At 37.9% G+C, this 19,887-nt stretch overlaps 1 protein-coding gene across 2 annotated transcripts in view; it reads left to right on the top strand.

Annotated features, from left to right (window-relative positions):
- WDR44 (WD repeat domain 44) overlaps window positions 1-19,887 on the top strand; it is a 103,864-nt gene that overhangs the window by 46,857 nt on the left and 37,120 nt on the right. For both annotated transcript variants that reach the window (XM_079765279.1, XM_079765278.1), the window contains 8 exons: window positions 3,958-4,594; window positions 5,139-5,266; window positions 6,352-6,447; window positions 8,392-8,528; window positions 9,512-9,595; window positions 15,146-15,252; window positions 15,781-15,932; window positions 18,820-18,958. In XM_079765279.1, the coding sequence (XP_079621405.1) occupies window positions 3,958-4,594; window positions 5,139-5,266; window positions 6,352-6,447; window positions 8,392-8,528; window positions 9,512-9,595; window positions 15,146-15,252; window positions 15,781-15,932; window positions 18,820-18,958 (1,480 nt within the window). The remainder of the gene's footprint in view (window positions 1-3,957; window positions 4,595-5,138; window positions 5,267-6,351; window positions 6,448-8,391; window positions 8,529-9,511; window positions 9,596-15,145; window positions 15,253-15,780; window positions 15,933-18,819; window positions 18,959-19,887) is intronic.

Genomic DNA, 19,887 nt, shown 5'->3' on the forward strand with positions numbered 1-19,887 from the left:
AATAGTGATTTTTAAAGTAGATTTTAGAAGCTGAAAAAAGTTGAGTAAACACCATGGGACAGAGAGTGAGGCTTAAGACTCTAGGTATCACTTTTTAAGTTCCAGCATTTTCAATTGAATTAAGTATCGTACATTAATAATAAAGGCTGTGGGATATACCCTAGACCAGAACACAATCCATGCTCTCAGTAGCATACATCTTAGTAGAGGAGGAAATTGGATGTAATATAATAAGTGTTCAAGTAAACTTAGAAACTATTGTAAGAACACAAAAGGAGACTGCTTGGGGGTAGGAATGAGGAAGACTTCAGGGAGGAAGTAGCATCTGAGCTGGGTTTCTTTTTTTCTTTATTGATTAAGGTATTACATATGTGTCCTTATCCCCCCTTGTTCTCCCACCCCCCCCCCACCCCGCTCATACCCTCAACTCCCTGGTGTCTGTCCATGGGTTATGCTTATATGCATGCATACAAGTCCTTTGGTTGATCTCTCCCCCTTACCCCCAACCTTCCCTACCTTCCCTCTGAGTTTTGACGGTCTGATCGATGCTTCTCTGTCTCTGGATCTGTTTTTTTAATCAGTTTATGTTGTTCATTATATTCCACAAATGAGTGAGATCATGTGATATTTATCTTTCTCTGACTGACTTTTTTCACTTAGCATAATGCTCCTCCAGCTCCATCCATGCTGTTGCATATGGTAGGAGTTCCTTCCTTTTTACAGCAGCATAGTACTCCATTGTGTAGATGTACCACCGTGTTTTAATCCACTCATCTGCTGATGGGCACTTAGGCTGTTTCCAAATCTTAGCTATTGTAAATGGTGCTGCTATGAACATAGGAGTACATATATCCTTTCTGATTGGTGTTTCTAGTTTCTTGGGATATATTCCTAGAAGTGGGATCACTGGGTCAAATGGGAGTTCGATTTTTAGTTTTTTTGAGGAAACTCCATACTGTTCTCCACAGTGGCTGCACCAGTCTGCATTCCCACCAGCAGTGCAAGAGGGTTCCTTTTTCTCCGCATCCTCGCCAGTACTTGTCATTTGTTGATTTGTTGATGATAGCCATTCTGACAGGTGTGAAATAGTACCTCATTGTCCTTTTGATTTGCATCTCTTGGATGATTAGTGACTTTGAGCATGTTTTCATATGTCTCTTGGCCTTCCTTATGTCCTCTTTCGAAAAGTATCTATTTAGGTCAGTTGTCCATTTTTTTATTGGGTTGTTAATCTTCCTTTTGTTAAGTTGTATGAGTTCCCTGTACATGTTGAAGATTAAACCCTTATTGGAGATAACACTGCCAAATATGTTGATGAATGGGTAAGATTTGGGCAGGCAGAGATAGGAGAGGAAAGGAACAACCAAAGAAAGTCACGGAGATGATTAATGTGCAAAATGTTTGAGGGCAAGTCTAGAGACCACAGTTAAGGCCAGATTATGGGAATGCCTTATGTCATACTGAAACATCTGGGTTTTATTTTATAATTAATGGGAAAGCAATGAGTTCTTTGAAGCAGAGAGGTAATGTGAAGCAAACAGTTGCTTTAGCATGATCATCTTCATCTTGGTTTTTATTCTCACTGTTCTCTTGCTCTTTTCCTGTTTGCTATCTCCTAAAACACAGAGGAAAAATACAAGGGTTGACACTGTAAATAGGTATTATGGTAGCATATGAAGAGTTAGAAAGCATCGGTCTTGCTTCCCAAAAACTAATTACCCTGTGTGGAGTAATTTTGTACAAAGCTAGCCCATATACTACCTTGTATTTATATTATAGCTCATACTGTAATAAACAGTAAGAATGATGGGAGTTCAGAGAAGGGAGAGATTGTTCTCAGATAATGGATTAGGAATGTCTTATGATTTTCAACCTTATTTTGACCCCTCTAATGGCATGGATATTTCCATTATGCATAGTGATTATTTCAAACATTTACATTCACCTCATTCTTACTGTGCCCACTAGTATCCCACTCACTTTCAGCAGATGACCTTGTTTCTTACTCCATCTAGACTTTAGAGACTAAGAAATGTGAATTCACTCCTTTTCACCATCTCATACTTCCCTTACCTGTCAGCTTGTTTTCATCTTTAACCTCTTTTTCATGTCATTGTTGAGAATTTAGTTTATTTTCCTGTCCATAGTAGTGTGGATTTTTGAGAAAAACCTGGATATCAGTTTTGACTTTGTAGCTTACTAGCTGTAGAACCTTGGGCAAAATTCTTAATGCCTTTACCTCAGATACCTGTTTTGTAGAAAGGAGATACTCTAACTACCTCACAAAGCTTATTTGATGATTAAATAGAGGATGTGTGTGCTAGATCTAATGCACAGTAGACATTCTTTCTTTTCTTCTCCAGAACTTTGTTTCCATCCTTTCCCTTGGATCCTTCCCCTCATTTTATAAAAATGCTGGGTCACTTTCTTACATCCTCTCCCATTTATAGACAAGTTTTTGAAACTGTAGACTATGCTGGCCTGTCTCTATGTCTTCACTTCTTATTCATTCTTAAACCGACAGGAATCCAGCTTCTGTTAAGACTGAGTCTCTCAGTGCTCAGTAACCACCTAATTGTCAAATTAGGTGGACTCTAGTTAATATTCCTCTGGTAAAAATGATTTCTGTCTAGTATTAAACATTTGAAGGTTGAGAAAAAGTAATATATGGGAGATGCTAAGAAATTGTTCAATAGCAGGAATATTGTTCAATAGCAATAACATGCAGTTCAAGTTAGCATGTGCCATGTTCTGTTAGCTTTCTGGAGCCGAGGAATTGAGAAAGCAGAACTCATCCATGATTGGGCATGGTGGAAAGATAAGTGGGCTGGGAGATTTAATGTCAATAATGACAGGACTGGGTAGAAAATATATTTTCTTCTTAATGTTGATAGAATACATAGAAAGACTATCTGTACTTTTTAGCTATAGAAAAGAAATAAAGGGGGATTCCCAGCTGGTGTCGCTCAGTGGTTGAGAGTTGACCTATGAACCAGGAGGTCATGGTTCGATTCTTGGTCAGGGCACATGCCAGGGCTCAATCCCCAGTAGGGGGTATGCAGTAGGCATCCGATCAATGATTTTCTCTCATCATTGATGTTTCCATCTCTCCCTTCCTCTCTGAAATCAATAAAAATATTTTTTTTAAAAAAGAAATAATGTGGGGAAAACGCAAAGTGAGTTGGCTGTTTGAACTCTTTTTAAAATATTTTTATCGATTTTAGAAGGAGGGAGGAAGAGAGAAAGAGAGTGAGACATCAATGTGAGGGAAAAATATCAATTGGTTGCCTCCTGTATGCACCCTTACCAGGTATGTGGCTTGACTGGGAATCGAACCGGTGACCTCTCAATGCATGGGATAACGCTAAACCAACTGAACCATATCAGCCAAGGCTGTTTGAACTTATTTCATGGTCCTGGCATCCCTCTGAATATTGGGTATTATGTATATTCTGTTTAAGAACAATAATATCCTTGTATCTGCTGGCTTTTCCTGTCATAGGCTTGAGCTAAACAATTTGAATTCTTGTACTAGGTGGTTTTGCTTCTCGTGATTTTGTTAACTAGGCTCAAATCAGCAGGCTGTTACTACAACTATCTTGGAATAAATATGTAAATGAACTATGACATGAAGAGTCTAAATGTAAATTTATGTTTGAACTTTATTATACAGTGTTGACTAAGCTTTTGTGATTACATGTACTAGCCCAGATTCCCTATTATAATGGTTAAGAGTGCAGATTCTTGAAACAAACTCTCTAGTTTTGTGCCAACTTCGTCACTCATAAGCTTTGTGACCTAGGACAAAACATTTGGTTCCTCTCTACCTTAGCTCCCTCATTTGTATATAATGATAGCATTGTCTGACACATAGTAATTACTATATAAATGAGTAGCTGTTACTATGTTCGTGTAAATGGCTTCATTTTTAAAAATTGCTTTTTAACTTTTGATCAGATTATTGAAAGTATTATTGAGGAGACTCAGAAAGTACTTCAGCTTGACGATGACTCTTTGGATTCCAAAGGAAAAGGACAGTCTAATAAGGCTACTGCCAGTCCTCTCGTGGCTGGAACAGATCTTAACAATATACCAGGACTGTTAGCCACAGGTCTAGTCCTACAGGAATATTCCAAAAGGGCAGAGAGTCAGAATACATCTGAAGAAACTGAATTAGAACCAAAAAAATGTTTTCCTTCCAATGACACCTGTGAGAAGCCAGTAGATGAAACCACTAAGTTAACTGAAATAAGTTCAACTGAGCAGCTTAATGTGCCTGAAACTGAAACAGAAGTATTGAACAAGGAAGCAGTGGAAATCAAAGGAAGTGATGTTCTAGAATCTGCATCCTCAAGCTCCTCATCTGCTAAAGATTTTGCTACTGTGGAAGAATTGGCTCCTGCCAAACCCCCAAGACAGCTTACTCCAGAACCTGATATAGTGGCTAGTACAAAAAAGCCTGTTCCAGCACGCCCACCCCCTCCAACTAATTTCCCACCTCCTAGACCACCACCTCCATCTCGACCTGCTCCACCACCAAGAAAAAAGAAAAGTGAATTGGAGTTTGAGGCTCTTAAAACACCCGATCTGGATGGCAAGTATTAATTGAGAAATAAGTACTTTTATGAGGATATTTTTTTGAGTTGAACTTGTTTAAATTTGTTACTTTGTTTTCGTTTATGTTATGTAAACTACATTGATGACCAAGTTGTAAAAATTATTTTAGTAATAAAAAGTGAAAAAATTTATATTGGTGATTAGTTACATTATTATAATTGAACATTTCAGCAGACTTCAAACTTTCAAATCTGTTATCATTGGAGAGCCAGTGTGGTGTGGTGAAAAGAATATGGTATTTGAGAGTTAAGATTTGAATTCAAGTCCTAGATTGCTCTTTTTTTTTACTTTTTAATTTCTAAATTAAATTTATTGAGCACTGGATCTCTTAATGTATAAGTTGTTTAGCCTTGAGGAATTCAAATAACTTGTTTGAATCCTTGTCTCCCCATTTATAAAATGAGAGTAATAAAACCACTTTTGTCACAGGATTGTTATAAGAATCAGACAAATAAAGGTTAAAGCACTTTTCAAGTAATGTATAAAGTCCTATATAAATATTATTATTATTATTATTACAGTTCCCAAAGACAATATTACATCTGATACTCTGACTACAAGCATGGTTTCAGAGAGTACAGTCAAGGATTCTCAGCCTTCTCTTGATTTGGCGAGTGCTACCAGTGGAGATAAAATAGTTACTGCCCAGGTTGGTAAATTCATGTTATATTTTATATAGGCTTTGTCAAATTTCCTCAACTTGCTGGTTTGTTGATTATCAAACTTTCTTTCTTCTCCAGGCCAGATATTTTCTTATCCCCCAAACCTGGACTCCTTACATCCCTTGTCCAGCTCTGCTACTAAGTAGTTGGTAACTCCAGGAAGCTATTTAACACCTGAGTCTCAGATGCCCCATTGATAAAATGAAGGGAAACCTTCCTTGAAGGTTTCTTGCAAGGATGAAATGAATAAAGTATACCAAGTACCTGGCCATGTAGCAGGCATTCAGAAAATGACAGATGCTGCTATGTGTAATATTATTGATATTAATAAACACCAACTACAGTCTTCATTTACCTGAACTGAAGTGGATAAAATTGAGGACTTTTTTTTTTATAATTTCTTCCTAATCATGAAAACAAACTTCATACACTATGCTATATATATCTACATAGGAAGCAATGGAAAGGACTTGATAACATGAATTTTACCACAGCCAAATTCTTGGACTCAAGGCTTACTTATGTAGTAGCTGTGATTGGGGCAGGTTAGCAAACTGGGAGATAAGACAATATATAGCCTTTCATAGCTGTAGAGCAATGGTTGGCAGTGGCCTGTTTTGTAGGGTCCCCAAGTTAAGAACGGTCTTTACTTTTTCAAGGATGTTTATAAAAAAGAATATGTGACAGGTACTATGTGTGAAGCAAAAAACCTAAAATATTTATTAACTGGCTCTTTACAGAAAGAGTTATCTATAAATCTAGCCCTGAACAACGGCAATCTTTGTGCTAGCACTCTACTAGTAGAGAACTGCTTTGGGATCAGGTTCAAATAGAACATTTCTTTGCTTCAAGACTAAGACATTATTGCATGGACGGCAATAGTTTGGGTACGTAATGTTTTTCAGAATTCTGAGAGTAATAAAGGGCTGAAATGGAGTATTCCATTTACATTTTCAGTAGGCTCCATTATCTGAATTATGGAATTTTTTTAGAAATGTGTGTGGTAATGAGTAATTGAATATTTATAAAAATTGATTCAGTCTACTTTCTGTTTATGAAATTATAATTTTAGGAAAATGGAAAAACACCTGATGGGCAGACAATAGCAGGTGAAGTGATGGGCCCTCAGAGACCTAGATCCAACTCTGGAAGAGAGCTTACTGATGAGGTATAATTATATTTTTTTTGTTCTTAAAAACATAAAATACAAAAACCATAATGGGAAGGTGAAAAAGTTCTGGAGATGGTTGGTGATGATAGTTGCATAGCAATGTGAACATACTTAACCTTTTGCACTCGGATGTCGGTGTGACTCGACACAGTTAGCATCGGTAGCCCATCCCTTCCCTCCCTCCATCCCTCCTCCTTTATTTGGGCTTTTCTTACATTAAATAAATAAGTTTGTATGAAAAGAAACTCCAGTTTTTTATTCTACTGCTGCGCTTTGTAAAATCTGGGGTATTTAAAAAATTAAATCCCGAGTAGAATAAAGGAATCGAGAAAAAAGCAAGCGAGTGCAAAGGGTAAATGCCACTGAACTATACAATTAAAAATTGTTAAAATGATAAATTGTATATCATGTATATTTTACTATGATTAAAATTTTTATTTATTGTTATTAGGCCAAAAAATCATAATGTAGAAGAAAAATGAAAGTGAAGATTATCTTAGGTTTTGCTTTTTTAATATGTTGAAGTTTGCAACTCTGACTTAAACTTGCCCTTTCACACAATTATATGGTGGAATAAATATATTGGAAGCAAGGCCTATATTTTATAGAAAGTGGACTTAAAAAGAGCTTGACATTATAGATATGTATATGTTTTCATGCTTGTTAGATGATGTAGTGTAGTCAATACTTCTTACCACTAAAATTTAGTATATATCTATTGGCCAATTTATTCAGAATGAAGTTTTAAAGCAAAATCTTAGTTTTTTGTTTCTTGTAAACATTTAAAAAAATTATTGTACTTTGGAAAATAGTTTGGCAGTTTTTCAAAAAATTAAACATCGAGTTACCATGATGTAGAAATTCTACTCCAATATATATACCAAAGAGAAATGAAAACACATGTCTGCGTAAATACACAAATGTTCATAATAGCCAAAGTGTGGAAACAACACAAACGCCCGTCACTGATGAATGGGTAAATAAAATATGATATATCCATTCACATGGACTATTTTTCAGCAATTAAAAGGAATTATGTTCTGATACGTGGTTACAACATGGATGAACCTTGAAACCATAGTGCAAAGTGAAAGAAGCCAGTCACAAAAGACCACATACTATATGATTAAATTTATTTGAAATGTCCAGCATAAACAAATTCATAGACACAAAAAGTAGATTAGTGATTGCCAGGGACTGGAAAGAGAGGGGGAATAAGATATGAAAGCAGCCGAAACCGGTTTGGCTCAGTGGATAGAGCGTCGGCCTGCGGACTCAAGGGTCCCAGGTTCGATTCCAGTCAAGGGCATGTACCTTGGTTGCGGGCACATCCCCAGTAGGGGGTGTGCAAGAGGCAGCTGATTGATGTTTCTCTCTCATCGATGTTTCTAACTCTCTATCCCTCTCTCTTCCTCTCTGTAAAAAATCAATAAAATATATTTTAAAAAAAGATATGAAAGCAAATGGGTGTAGAGAAATGTTCTGAACTTAGATAATGGTGATGGTTGCACAACTCTGTGAATATACTCAAAATCATTTAACTATGTATGCTTTATCTAAAAATATATTTTATTGATTTTTTACAGAGAGGAAGAGAGAGGGATAGAGAGTTAGAAACATCGATCAGCTGCCTCTTGCATACCCCCTACTGGGGATGTGCCCGCAACCAAGGTACATGCCCTTGACCGGAATCGAACCTGGGACCCTTGAGTCCACAGGCCGACGCTCTATCCACTGAGCCAAACCGGTTTCGGCTAACTATGTATGCTTTAAATGAGTGCATTTTGCAGTGTATGAATTGTATCTCACTAAAAATGTTAAAAATTATTGTACACAGTACTGAATGTATCTAGAAAGTCCTTAGCTTAAAATTTTGAGGATTTTGTAGACTCAAAAAGATACATAAATTATAAGTTCTCTTGGTGTTATATTATACTTCAGGAAATTTTAGCCAGTGTAATGATTAAGAACCTGGATACTGGAGAAGAAATACCTTTGAGTCTTGCAGAAGAGAAACTGCCAACAGGTATTAATCCTCTCACTCTACACATCATGAGAAGGACTAAGGAATATGTAAGGTATGATCTAATGTTATTTATTATTTGTAGTATTTCATTCAGAGTGGTGAAGATTTCTCTGTTTATGAACTATGATAGTCCCTAATTTGGTTTCATTCAGCCTTTTTTTAATTTGGAATTAAATAGTTAATGTATATATTCTTAAATTTTGTTCTCTCTTAGGACTGCACAATTATTAGGACAAAAGAGTATATATCTTCAATCCCATAATATTTGGTTTCTCTTCTTTTAAAATTATTTATATTATACTAAAGATAGTATTAAGACATATTGAGGCTAAACAGTCATGCTGTTCTTCTGAAACCTTGCTTTAGGATCAGAGATTTTATATATAATTTAAAGGATCAGAAAATGGCTTTAGAGTACGGTAATTGACCTTACTGTGGATTATATGTAGATCTAAGGTGGGGGTTGGGAACTTACGGCCCACTGGACATATAAGGCCTGCAAAATCATTTGATCTGGCCTGCAAAGGGTGCGTTAATTAAATGTTTGACCAAATATAGCAGGCTAATTTTTAAATGGATTATTTTATATGGCCCGCTAGTGATGTTGTAAATATCCAAATGGCCCTTGGCAGAAAAAAAGGTTCCCCACTCCTGATCTGAAGAATCATTTCTGTGAAAGCAAAGCCTTTTTAAGTACAATACATGATGTGCCTGGTGAGTGAGGAGGAAGATATTTACAAGTTAATTTGTCATTTCTGGGTAGCATGTTTTGCCCAGCAGAAAGCTTTATTTGCTGTAGGTTTTTCTTAAGTTCCTAAATTGCATTCATTTGCATTTTGTACATTGCACCTTGCTTAAAGATTGTCTTCTTTGATCTTTCAAGTCTTTAAATTCTCACATTCATCATTTAAATTAAGTTTATATAAAGCATTTTAACAAAGTATTTTTTACTCTGATTAGCTAATTCTACAGTAAGTATATATAGAGAAATTTTTGAGAAATGGCTTCTTTTAAAATTACTTCTTCCCCTTGTAGTAATGATGCCGCACAGTCAGATGATGAAGATAAATTACAATCTCATCCAACAGATACTGATGGTGGAAGGTTAAAGCAGAAAACGTGAGTTATAGTACATCCCTTTTCTTCATTTCAAGCTTTTGTTTTAAAAAAATATATGAGAACTGTTATACTATTTTAAATCTGTGCTCTATCCAATTTATAAGTCCATCTACCACCACCACTCCCTGCTGCCAGCCAATGGATTATGAGGTATTTGAGGCTGTGTTGGTCATAGAGTATCCAATATGTAGTAAATTATCAATAAATTTTGCATCATATCTATATTAATTTTTCAGACAGTAGATACCAGAAGTGTTAATAGAACTTGATTGTCCTTGAAGTTTTCTTTTCCCTTTCTCTTTATCTGTGCAAATCCTCTTTGTCTTTCTAAACCCAACTACATGAGATTCTTCCCAACTTCCTTCAGTTTGTAGAAAATTCCTTCCTTTTCTCAATTTCAGTGATACTATAGTCTCTATAACTTATGTTTGCCCTTTATTTTATATTACCTTAAACTGTTTTCTGATTTAAAAAACAACAAGGTAAATAGATATTAAAAAACTAAACCATGTATTACAAAAGGATTGTGATCATGCCATTCTTATGTTTCCCCTACAGAAACCTAACACAATGGTGGGCATATAGATTGTGCTTGATTATACACATATCACATAATTGGCAGTAATTCAGTCTAAGATATAAAATAAATGTAAATATAAAATAATTCAGTCCCAAAGCAAATTCTCCACTCGAATCTCATCTTTTCCTAACGTGGAAAGTGTGGCAAAATAAAGCTTTGAGAATTTTTGGAAAAGGTTTGTACCCACAATGCAGATCTATGATAACACCTTTAGATATCTGGACCTTGGCTATCTAGCAATGACAACTATCAGGAACTGGAGAATTAGGAATTATTCAGGAGATAAATAAATATCTAGGAAAGGTATTTTTTATTCCATGCATTAAAGCTCATCATTTTTCTTTTTTTTTTTCTCTAGAGTACTTTTTTAAAAAAATTTCTTTATTGATTAAGGTATTACATATGTGTCCTTATTCCCCCATTACCCCCCACCTCCCATTTATGCCCCCACCCCCCTGTTGTCTGTGTCCATTGATTAGGCTTATGTGCATGCATATAAGTCCTTTGGTTGATCTCAAAGCTCATAATTTTTCTAAAAGAAAAACCTCTCATTTTTTAAAGCCATTATACTTCTTACATAATTTCTAAAAATCTGGTCATCTGGTATCTGAGTTTACAACAGAATAGAAGCACCAAATTATGACAACCTGTAATTCAATACATAAGGATGTCTGATAATATTCTGATTACAAGAGAGGAATCAGAAAAATAATAAAAGGACTCTTACATAACACAAACATTTTGTATGACAGTGTTTCAACTTTTTCTCATGTTATGATACTCATACAACATGGAAATATTTGCACTGAATGCTAGAGTAAACTGATATTCAGAAGAGATTGGTCCAGAGTCTGGCTTCCCTGTGCTCTGCGCTGTTGTCTTCAAGGTTTGAAACTAATATTATGGCCCACTTGCAAACCATTTAAAAGGCCCTAAATATATTAAAGAACAGTAATGATGGTAACTGACTCTATTTATTAAGGAAAGAAACATATGGAACATTAAATTCCATTGAAGAAGGTTCAAAAATACATATTTTAGAGATGTTCTCACCAAAGTGTTTAAATTATCTGCTTTCTTGCTTAAAGTAGTAATAAACCTATAGTTATGCAGAAAATATGACTTCAGAATTATAGGACCATAGACCTTATAATGATTTTAAAAATGATTTATCATCACCTTGGTCGGTGTTTCTCAGTGGTTAGAGCAACAGTCCGGGCACCAAAGGGTCTTGGATTCAGTTCCCTGTCAGGGCACATACGTGGGTTGCAGGTTTGATCTCTGCCCCAGTTGAGGCACGTACAGGAGGCAACCAATTGATGTGTGTGTGTGTGTGTGTGTGTGTCTCTCCCTCCCCTTCACTCTCTCCTTCCCTCCCATCCTTCTACTTTCTCTAAAAAAGTCAAAGGAAATATATCCTTGGATGAGGATTAAAAACAACAAAAATATTTATTATGTGTGTTTTCTGATTATCAAAAGTAATACAAAAATCTGTAATATAGAAAATTAAAGTATCTCATGCTCACCCCAGAAATTCTCAATATTAATAATTAGGTGTATTCTCCGTGGAATTATTTTTCTCACAAAAGTGGGATTATACTGTCCCTATAGTTTGTCAACCTGCTTTTTTGCCCATTTTGTTCATTAAATTCTACATATTAATGAGATCATATGGTATTTGTCTTTTTATGGCTGGTTTATTTCACTTAGCATAATACTCTCCAGGTCCATTCATGCTGTTGTAAAGGGTAAAAGTTGCTTTTTTTTTTTAACAGCTGGGTAGTATTCCATTGTGTAAATGTACCATAGCTTTTTTAATCCACTCAGCTACTGATGGGCACTTGGACTATTTCCACATCTTGGCTATTATAAATAATGCTGCTGTGAACATAGGGGCACATATTCTCTTTTTTATTGGTGTTTCAGGATTCTTAGGATATATTTCCAGAAGTGGGGTTGCTGGGTCAAAAGAACTTGCTTTTTGTTTTTAAAAAATCTAGTATATAATGGACATCTTTTCATATCAATACCAATAGTACATATATTATAATCTTTTTATCAGCCAGATATGGGGGTTTGGTGCTACAGATACCATAGTTAAGAAGACAATCTTAATCTCTGCCCTCATAGGGCTTCCAGTTCAATAGGAGAAACAGACAGTGAACATGTAATTACACAGATAAATCTATAGTAATTGCTATAAAAGAAATGTAAGGGGTACTGTAGGACTATATAATAGGAAAGCTTGTTCTAAAGCGTCAAGGAGAGCTTTTTTTGAGAGAGGGCTATTTGGTCTGAGACCTAAAGAAGAGTAGAAATTAGCTGGGGGGGGGGGTGTTATGGGCAGAAATAACCAAACATGCAAAGGCTCTGAGGTGACTAAGAGCTCAGTACATTTAAAGAACTGAGGATTGCCTCATTTATTTTATTGCATTCCATTGTAAGGATATACAATCACTTAATCATTTCTCTGTTGAGAATTCAGTTTAACTCTACTTTTTAACCTATTCTAAACAATGCTGCAGTGAACATCTTTCTATATGTAGCTTAGTAAGTTTTTAAAATTCTATCCTTAATATCATGAGCTCCCATGAATTGGTAAAAATTAACCTCAAATTTATAAATTGTGTTTTGTTTGTAAATATATGCTTTACTTTGTTGTTTTTGTATAATCTTAACTAGAGGCCCGGTGCATGAAATTTGTGCACGGGGGTGGGGGGGGTAGGAGGTCCCTCAGCACAGCCTGCACCCTCTCCTAAACTGGCAGTCACACATCCCTCTCACAATCTGGGACTGCTGGCTCCTAACCACTCGCCTGCCTGCCAGCCTGATAGCCCCCTAACTGCTCCCCTGGTGGCCTGATTGATGCCTAACTGCTCCCCTGCCAGCCTGATTGTCCCCACCTGCCCTCCCCTGCTGGCTTGATCTTCCGCCAACTGCCTTTCCCTGCAGGGCTGAGGGGACTGGGGGACTGAGGCTGGATGAGGCTGGATGCTGCGGGGACTGGGTGAGGCAGGGCTGAGGGGACTGGAGGTCTCCGGCTGGATGAGGCTGGGCTGAGGGGACTTGGGGGACTCTGGCTGGATGAGGCAGGGCTGAGGGGACTGGGTGCTGCCATCTTATGGCTGTGGGTTCCGGCATCTTCTGAGGGCATAACAGTCAATTTCAATTAGCATATTCCCTCTTTATTGGCTGTGGGTGCCGCCATCTTGTGAGGACATGATGGTCAATTAGCATATTCCCTCTTTATTAGATAGGATATATGAAATTTGAGATGTAGATAATTAAAAAATAAGTAAGTCCTATTTATGGAAGCTTGAAATGCATATTTACATTACACTGTTTGGGAATACCTTACTGGGAAAGCTCTGTCTAACTGTATTGTATGCAAATACCCAAACTGAAAGAGAAGGAACAAGAGGCCATCTTAAGCTACCAAAGCATTCTATTTTGTAAGTAAATACATCTTTAGTTTCTTTTTCTGGTAAAGTATGTTTTTCAGGATGGCTCTCTAAGGCAATCTTCTCAGAGTAATTCTCACTGCAGATTTATGGCCTCATCCTGTACCCTCCAAATCAGATTATCTGGAGATGGGGAACAGGTGTCTGTGCTTTAAACACCCCAATATTCACCAACTTATTATAATTCACCATTGAAGACCTATGCTTTAGAGCAGGGGTGGGGAACCCCAGCCCAAGGTCCATACAAGGCCCACAAAATCATTTGGTCTGGCCCTGCTGAGGCATTAAGGGTGAGTTAATTAAATGTTTGAACAAATATATCAGGCTAATTTTTAAGTTGATAATTTTGTATGGCCCTTGAATGATGTTATAAATATCCAAATGGCCCTTGGCAGAAAAGAAGTCCCCCCCCTGCTCTAGAGTATACAGTCCTATCTAATAAAATGGTAATATGCAAATTAACCATCACTCCGTCACAAAGATGGCGGCGCCCATAGCGGCCTGGGTACTGGATGCTGGTGGCGTCGCCCCAGACACGAGCCCCAGCATCCCGCACACCCCGGCCTGCGGAGGGAGGGAGGGATTGTGGACGGGCTTCTGGTCAGAGGCTAGCCGGGGTGCGGGATGCTGGCGTCGTTGCAGGCAAGGCTGAGGGCCGCACCTCCGGGCATGAATTTCATGCACCGGGCCTCTAGTATTGTATATTGGGGGGAAGTGCCCATATTTCTTTCGTAGCCATATTGACTTGAATAAACAGCGTGGGCCAAGAGTAGTTTTACACTTGTGAGTACAGGAAACACAGTTTATTCTTGTATTATTATTTATTTATTATTATATTGTTTTCCATAAGAACAACTTTAAACCTACTTTTGCCCCACCCTGTATTCTGTCCCACGCCAGCACGGCCAAGGGTGAACCTGAGTGGGGGTGGTGAAGGATTGAGACAAGACAGACAAGAGAACGAAAGCTGGGTCTCGGTGGGACGCTGTCCTCTCTGATGGAGAGCTAGCGACAGCACCACGGACTACAAGCCGAGTCTTTATTTTACAGCCAGATGCCATGAGGCAAAGTAAGGGCATGGTCAAGATGTTTACAACATTCTCGTGAGTTTTGATCCTACTCAATTACATGCACCTGAACTCTTTCAAGCCCACATCACTCAGGCACGTGGGGCCACATGTTTGGACCATAGGTTCAAGCTTACAACTATAGCTGTTGGCTATAATTGTGCTGGGAGGTCTCTGCATGTGGCCATGAGAAGACTGTGCCCTCTCATTAGTCCAAGGCTTGAACCTGTCCAAACACTGTAGCTGCTCTCCACAGTATTCTATACAAGGGATTTAGGAACTCAAAGACCTATTCATGTAAAAAAAAATAGAGTTTCTTAAAAATAATATGCTTTACTAGTCACAGATAATGAGATTATCAGTGAATTATTGAACTTTTATAATTGGCTGAATTAATAAGAAATAATTTTGGTGGGGTTTTTTGTTTGTTTTTTTTGGTAAGGACTCAACTAAAGAAGTTCCTAGGAAAATCAGTGAAGAGAGCAAAGCACCTTGCTGAGGAATATGGTGAACGTGCTGTAAATAAAGTTAAAAGTGTTAGAGATGAAGGTAAGTGAAATAGAACATTTCAACATTTCAAGAATCAGATGTAATTTGTTATGTAAGGATATTTAGTTTTTATAAACATTTTCAAATTTACGTAAATTTTCTAATTTTGTGCAGATCTTAACTTCCTATGCCCTTCTCATAATTGTACTCATTTCTTTTATATAATAAACACTTATTCTGTGCCAGACACTGTTCTAAGCACTTTCACCTGTATTAGCACATTTAATCCTCATCAAAACCCTTTGAGGTAAGTACCACTAGTATCCCCATTTTATAGATAAGAATACTGAAGCACAGAAAAGTTGTGTACCTTGCCTAAGGTCACACAGATAATAAGTTACAGAGTTGGATTTAGACCCAGGCAATCTGGCACTAGACTCCATGTATGCTCTTAGGCAATATGCTATTTAGTAATAGACAGATTTTGCTTCTCCATTTAATGAATTTTCTTGGTAAGCAGTGGATATGAAATATAATAATAGTTATATCTACATAGCTAGTGATTGTTTCTGTTGCTTTTCTATTTAGTGTTTCATACTGATCAAGATGATCCTTCATCAAGTGATGATGAAGGAATGCCATACACAAGACCAGTCAAATTCAAAGCAGCACATGGTTTCAAAGGACCTTATGATTTTGATCAGATAAAAGTAGTACAAGATCTTAGTGGTGAACATATGGTAAGCAACTTTTTTATTTTTCATTATTGATTCTGTTTTCATGGAAATACTTTAACTTTTATAAAGCAAATCTATTCTTATGTATGTAATTTTGCTATCTTTACTCAAGAAGAGTGAATTGATATTAATGAAATTTAATACAGAGTCTATCTCTGAATTATTTTTCAAGAAGTACGTTATTGAATTAAATAAACACTAGTCCTATATTATTTTTTTTAAATATATTTTATTGATTTTTTACAGAGAGGAAGAGAGAGGGATAGAGAGTTAGAAACATCGATGAGAGAGAAACATCGATTAGCTGCCTCTTGCACACCCCCTACTGGGGATGTGCCCGCAACCAAGGTACATGCCCTTGACCGGAATCGAACCTGGGACCCTTGAGTCCGCAGGCCGACGCTCTATCCACTGAGCCAAACAGGTTTCGGCTAGTCCTATATTATTAAGAAAGCTATATAAAAGTACCAAACTTTAAAACAGTTAAATTAAAGGATAGTCTGTCACTTTGAAAAATGTTTAAAATGTTCCCCATTATATTTTATACTAGAGGCCTGGTGCATGGGGGGGGGGGGTCCCCCCCTCAGCCCAGCCTGCACCCTCCCCAATCCGGGACCCCTCGGGGGATGTCCTGTGGATTGAGCCTAAACCGGCAGTCAGACATCCCTCTCACAATCCGGGACCACTGGCTCCTAACTGCTCACCTGCCTGCCTGCCTGATCGCCTCTAACTGCCCCCCGCTGCTGGCCTGGTCACCCCCAACTGCCCCCCTTCTGGCATAGTCTCCCCCAACTTCCCCTGCCACCAGCCTGGTCGCCCTCAACTGCCCCCCCGGCCTGGTCACCCCCAACTGCCCCCGTTTGCCAGCCTGGTCGCCCCTCACTGCCCCCCCTGCCAGTCTGGTCGCCCCCAACTGCCCCCCCCCCCCCCCCGCACGGGCCTGGTAGCCCCATGCAGCCTGCTGCTCAGTCGTTTGGTCACCCCTCACTGCCCCCCCTGCTGGCCTGGTTGCCCCCAACTGCCCCCCCCCGTGGGCCTGGTCTCCCCATGCAGCCTGATGCTCGGTCATTTGGTTGCCCCTCACTAACCCCCCTGCCGACCTGGTCACCCCACACAGCCTGCTGCTTAGTCGTTTGGTCGCCCCTCACTAACCTCCCCCTGCCAGCCTGGTCGCCCCCAATTGCCCCCTCTGCCGACCTGGTCGCCCCACGCAGCCTGCTGCTCAGTCATTTGGTCATTCCTCACTAACCCCCCTGCTGGCCTGGTCACCCCACACAGCCTGTTCAGTCGCCCGTTTGGTTGTTTCGGATGTGATGGTCGCTTAGCCTTTTACATATATAGATAATTTACACAACTGTTTCTAAATCTCAATATATTTTGTAGTGCGACAGCTAAAACACGGAGAGAGGTAGCGGTACAAGTTCTCTATCAGAGTTAAAATGTACCAAAGTAGAATATAAAGTACACAAATTATATTGCCTCTGAAAATGCTAGGAATATGGAGAAGGAAGTAATGAGCTCAAAACTAGGTAAATGATACTGTGGGTCCTTGATCAGGGAATGCATTTATCTATTTATATTTTTTTACTTCATTTTTATTGTTTATACCATTACAGATGTCTCCATTTCCCCCCCACACTTTGCCCACTTTAACCCCCCTTCCCTCTGACTATCACCACAGTGTTGTCTGTGTCAATGGGTTATACATTTATGTTCTTTGACTAATCCCTTAACCTTCTTTCATCAAGGCCCCCTCCCCACTCCCCTCTGACAGCTATCAGTTTATTCCATGTATCCATGCCTCTGTTTCTGTTTTGTTGATCAGTTTATTTGGTTCATTAGATTCCACGTATAAATGAGATCATATATTTGTCTTTCACCAACTGGCTCATTTTACTTAGCATAAAAATCTCCAGATCTATTTAGATTTTAAATATAAAGTTTGACCTAACTGGAAGGAAGCAACCACAAACATATCAGATGGCAGCCAGATTGGAATTTAAACTTTGGTGTTTATAATCTAGGTATAAAATATTTGAGTTGATTATAGAAACTTCCTTAAGGCATTTGATGAATTTCCTTCTACTGTATTGACTCATTATTTATAGTTTTAAGTAAAAACTCATAGGTGTAAGCTCCAAGTAACAAATTTCTTAACATACTTGAATTTTGTGGAAATGAATGCTATTCCAGTAAATGAGCTGTTGCCTCTAACTTGGATAATCTTTTAGATCTGCATAGATGTGTGTTGTAATAGTAGTTATAACAGTATTTGTTGTAGTAGGTTTTAGCCTTTCCAATTTAAGGGCTTACATTCTTTAACCCTCCCCCAACACACACACACACACACACACACACACACTTCCCCACTGTTTTCACTATCTATCGGGGAATTCTAGCCATATACTGCAAAACCTTATTTCTTGGGAGAAAAAGAGGAGGAAACCACACCATTCCAACATTTCTTCAAATGCCCAGTAAAATGAGGGTCACTGCTAAGGTGGGCATATTCTTCCCTCAGCCCTAGTTAGTTGTTAGTGCTATGCTGAAGGCCCTGCCTCCTCCTAACCTATTCCCCCTTATGGTCAGCTAGGAAACTGAGATCCAAAACTAAGATTCATGCTTTACATTGAAGATTTCCAGCCACCTCAGAACTCCCATTTCCATTAATATATGGACATGGTTTGGGATTTTGAAATTGTTAGTTTACATTATGGCAAACTACAACTATATTATCTTGCCTTTCTTCGAAAAGTCCCTCTTTGTGGTATTGTAGCACCATTGTATTCTTGGCTTTAAGTGGTGTTAGTAATGTATTATATATAATTTGGCATGATTTTTTAATGTTTCAATTTTCAAAATAACTTTGAACCTTCCATTGTTTTCATAGGGAGCTGTTTGGACCATGAAATTCTCTCACTGTGGCCGATTACTTGCCTCAGCTGGACAAGACAATGTAGTGAGAATATGGGCTTTAAAAAATGCTTTTGACTATTTCAACAATATGCGAATGAAATACAATACTGAAGGTATTTTTCACTTTTTGTGGGCTTTAAAAAATCCAAAGACACCTGGCATTTTCACATTTTAAGCATAATAATGCCTTTTTATCTGGCAATCATTTGCAGCAACCACTACTTTCAGCCACAAACCTAAAAGTAAAACAGAAGTCAACAGGAAAAAACACACACATCTAAACTCGGTGAAAAAAGCTACCATGAAGCTTTTGACTTTCAGGTGTAACTTCATCAACTAATGAAAACAAAATCATTTGGTTTCCCTTGGCAATCTTCATTTTTATCCAAGGTTAAAGTGAAATTCTGATTTATCTAGAAGAATTAGAATAATATATACAACCAGTAAATAAAGAATGATTAAGGAAACATATCATAGAAAGTAAATGTGATTTGTCAGTTCATCAAAGGGTATGTGAAAAAAGGTAAAATGGAAAAGAAACCTCAGAACATGACGTACATACATAATGATTACAATATTTATGTATCATGGTAAGTTATCAGGAAAAGTATGTGAAGTTGATGTAAATAGGAACATTGAGTTTTGGGGATTCTTTTCTTATAATTATTTAACTGCAATAAATTTTCTCCACAAACCCCTCCCTCCCTCCACCACCTTCCCATCCCAAAGCTGGAAAACAAAAAGTTAAAGGATGGGAGAAAGGAGAATATAGTGGAAGCAGCAATTTGAAGAACATAGAAATCTAGGAAGATCCACTAAACTGGCAAACAAGGCCCTGTATACTTTAGGAGCCCTGTGTATATTCCCTCCTTTCTATTCTCTCAATTATGCATTTATGTTATAATACATAATTGAAGATGATAATGAGTTGACAATATAGTAAATAATGTTTACTATTTATTTATTTTATTGCCCTGTCTGGAACAAAATGACTATTTTCAGTGGCCCTTCAAACTTACCCCAGCCTAGACCCTTTCTGCCC

The sequence above is a fragment of the Cnephaeus nilssonii genome (genome assembly GCF_951640355.1).
Source record: "Cnephaeus nilssonii genome assembly, chromosome: X".
Lineage (NCBI taxonomy): Eukaryota > Metazoa > Chordata > Mammalia > Chiroptera > Vespertilionidae > Cnephaeus > Cnephaeus nilssonii.